Source organism: Cynoglossus semilaevis, chromosome 11, assembly GCF_000523025.1.
Source record: "Cynoglossus semilaevis isolate Cse_v1.0 chromosome 11, Cse_v1.0, whole genome shotgun sequence".
In the NCBI taxonomy this organism is placed as follows: domain Eukaryota; kingdom Metazoa; phylum Chordata; class Actinopteri; order Pleuronectiformes; family Cynoglossidae; genus Cynoglossus; species Cynoglossus semilaevis.
The window spans coordinates 9,436,789-9,440,139 of record NC_024317.1 but is presented as its reverse complement, the minus strand read 5'-3'; the positions used below and the strand labels follow the sequence as shown (position 1 = coordinate 9,440,139).

General features: G+C 40.0%; 1 protein-coding gene across 1 annotated transcript in view; it reads left to right on the top strand.

Annotated features, from left to right (window-relative positions):
* Positions 1-3,007, top strand: part of LOC103386250 (limbin) — a 10,333-nt gene extending 7,326 nt beyond the window's left edge. Inside the window, 6 exon segments of the mRNA XM_025060239.1 lie at positions 1-92; positions 184-271; positions 658-833; positions 1,847-1,855; positions 2,194-2,295; positions 2,508-3,007. The exon segment at positions 1-92 is cut by the window's left edge and continues 23 nt beyond it. Of these exon segments, the coding sequence (XP_024916007.1) occupies positions 1-92; positions 184-271; positions 658-833; positions 1,847-1,855; positions 2,194-2,295; positions 2,508-2,928 (888 nt within the window). The 3' untranslated portion in view covers positions 2,929-3,007.
* The last annotated feature ends 344 nt before the right edge of the window (positions 3,008-3,351 follow it).

Sequence of the window (3,351 nt, the reverse complement as noted above, 5' to 3'; positions counted from 1 at the left end):
GTGTTTCAGCTGCAGCAGGATTGCAGGATGACATCCATTCTCCAGGAGGCGCTCTACAAGTCTGACCAGGTCACAGCAATATTGACTGAGAGGTGAGCTGTCATATTGGTGTTATGTAGAAGTAGAGAATTCTGTAGGCTGATACTGGTCCTGTATTCATTGTTTTCAATCTGTTGTTTTCAGCTTAGAGGAAAGGACTGCCAACAACCAAGCCATAGAAGATTTAAAAGAACAAATGGAGCTGAAGAGGCTTTATGCTAACTGCGACCAGGTGAGGCTACACTATTATTATTTTATATTTTATTTTTAATGTCAGGAATGTATGGATGAACCATGAAGTGCTCAACGATTCAGAAGTGAAAATTGGAATAAAAACATTCAGAGACAGTTCATGTTGCATTGCATTGAAATAATATTTTGGGCACATTGAAAAATGATGTGGTGGTGATGTTCAGAGCCAACAGATTTTTTTTTCATAGTAATCCATTTCCATGTTTGCTCAAATATTTTTAAATTTGTAGGATTTTTATTTTAGTGACTATTATCTCATCTTGTTCTCACTTGATGACCATATTTGAGTCTGCAATAGAAGTTCAATTCAGTTAAATGCTCAGATGTTGAATAAGACACTTCACTGTGTTCCTTTAAAATTTTCAGGATCTGGAATTTGCATCTCAGCTGGTGAAGCAGGGCCAGTTGTCTGCTGAGGTTCTTCTGGAGATCCTGCGCCTCCTTCTCCCCACACTGCCCGAGAGTGAACTCCTCTCCATCACTGATGCGCTCTACCCTAAACAGCATCCGGTTACTTCGTCAAAAGAGCCAGAACCCGTTAGGTAAGTACGTCTTTGGTATTTATGCACAAGGGAACGTTCTTGTTAAGGTGATTAATACAGGGTGGAGTCACATTAAGTAAATTTGTTTGACTCACTGAACACCAGTCAGTATACAGTTTTTCTTTTAAAGACTCGTGTAAGCCAGGATTTGTGTATCTTTCAGTGTGCTTGCCTTAAGCTCCGTCTGATAATATTTATATTCATTCACTTATTGACTTTTTACTGGCAGATAACCATCCTATAATTAAAGAAATGTTTTACTAATGTTTACTTAGTGAGATTATCTCACTAAGTAGTTGTGCAACAATCAACTGAAGTTTATTTTTCACTATTTCTTTAATTTAAAAAAAGGTAGCTTCACGTGCATGTAATGAATCATTTGTTATTCTGTCCCTGGCTTCAGTAATTCAGTGGATTTAAAAGAAAGGTCAGTGAAGTCAGGAGATAAATAAAAGCATTTCCTCTCCAACAGCTTACTGAAACTCAGCCAGGCTTCTTTAAATTACAAATACTCTGTGAACGTGGTTCAACAAGAGCCATTTTCCCCTCAGCCATGATGGCAGAGATAAAGGATTTTATAAAGCGTTTAATTTCCCTCTTTTCCTGATGCACTGGAACAGTCGTATCATGTCTGTCCCCTGCTGAGTTGGGGGTTTCGAGATGAATGCATGAGGTCTCTGTGTTTGTGAGTTCTCTGGATAAAGAGAAAGGGAAAATGACTTTGGTTTGGAACAATAGTCAAAGTGTGTGTGTTTTGTTTTTCAAATGCATGCTTTTCTGTTGCAAAATCATCCTGCTCTGAAAATGATTTAAAGACTGTTAACCAAAGCTAGTATATTTAAAGAAGTAGTACATCTGAATTTTGAATAACTACCAATTTGTAATTTAGATGTTTGGTGCAAAATATTGAACAAAAAACAAAAACAAAAATCGTCTTCATGCGTTCCACTGCTTCCGTCGTCTGTTCCTGCTCTCTGCTCTCCTGCTGCATCGTGTGCATGACATCCTTCCAGTTTGTCCCGGTATGTGTGTTTTTTTTTTTAAATTTACTAAACATCTTTGTCATCTGTGTAAATAATTCTGTAACCTCAGATGCAGTGTGTTTCCATTTAATATACTAACTAACTGCTAAATAAATCTCCACTACTGTATGCATGAAAGTAACTAACCAACTGCTAAACTAACACAAACCACCTAAACTTTTATGTTTGTTGTGTTTGAATTAATAGTATTTTTTGCATTATTGACCAAAGATAACTACTCATTAATACAGTGGAAATTAGAAATTAATTTTCCAGTTTTGTGCTTGTGGCCGTTATCCCATTCACCTGGTTTATATCGTTGATGCTCCTTTGACCAGGTACGCCGCAGGATCTGATCGACTTCTTTCTGACAAACTGAGGGAAGACGTGGTGCATAAACATATAGAAAAAATGCAAAGATGCACCAAGGAAGTGGAGATGTAAGTACAAAACATGTCTGTCCTTTTCAACTATCAAACAAAATCTGATGTGAAGTCTTATTAGTAGTTCAGCTGTCATAGACAGATCCTGTTATTGGATTGAGATAGGCCTTTCATCAGAGGAGTTCCACGGCTGGCCTGCAGTAACCACATATATGAGGTAAGCACTTAGAGACTGCTATCCCACTAACAACAGCGTCTTTGTCTTCCAGATCTCACAGACTCCAGGAAAAGAGGCAGAGTCTGATGGAAAAACTGCTCCCCAGACTCCGCCTTCTTTTTCCAAATGATGCTGAAGAAGCAGAGAAAGAAAAGGAGGATTTCACAAAAGGACAACAGCCGATTTATAAATCAGCCCTGGGTGAAAATGCAGTGGGACAGCCACAGTGTGACAGGGCGAAAGAAAAAGTTGGCGACGGCCTGAATAAGGCATTACACAGCTCAGCAGGAGACTTTATGACTTCAGGCTCTGCCAGCTCTGCACTGGGCAGGTCCTCCACTGGTGAAAGGTTGTTTGTCTTTCGTGATGCACCTGGATCTACGAACGACTATGTGGATGTTCCCAGGAAAAAAACAAAACGGAGTTTTCTCAATCGAAAGAAAACCTCAGTGGCTCCGACAAACATTTCTTAAGTTTTAAAAAGAATTGTTGGCAATGTTTTTTATCACGAGGTACAGTTGTAATAACAGTATAAAAAGAAATGCTTATAAATGTGTAGCGTCTGGCTTTCTTTTTCAGTAAAGGCAGCTAGTGCCAGCAAGTGTCTCCATACGCTCCTTCATTTTAGCACTTCTGTTTATACACGGGTTGATTCACAGGGACCTATGGAGACGGATCACATGTTGCTCTTTAAATTTGAAATTGTGGTAAAGTCCCATGAAGCACTGAGCTCTGTGTTCATGGTCAATGAGTTATTCACCCACTCACTCATTCTTCTTCTACGACTAAATCCTTCTTCGACTCGCAGTGTGAGCTGGATCCAGTCCCAACAGTCATCAGGCGGGTGGGGGGGGGGGGGGGGGGCCCCGACAGGTCCCCCGCCCCCCACCGCCGGC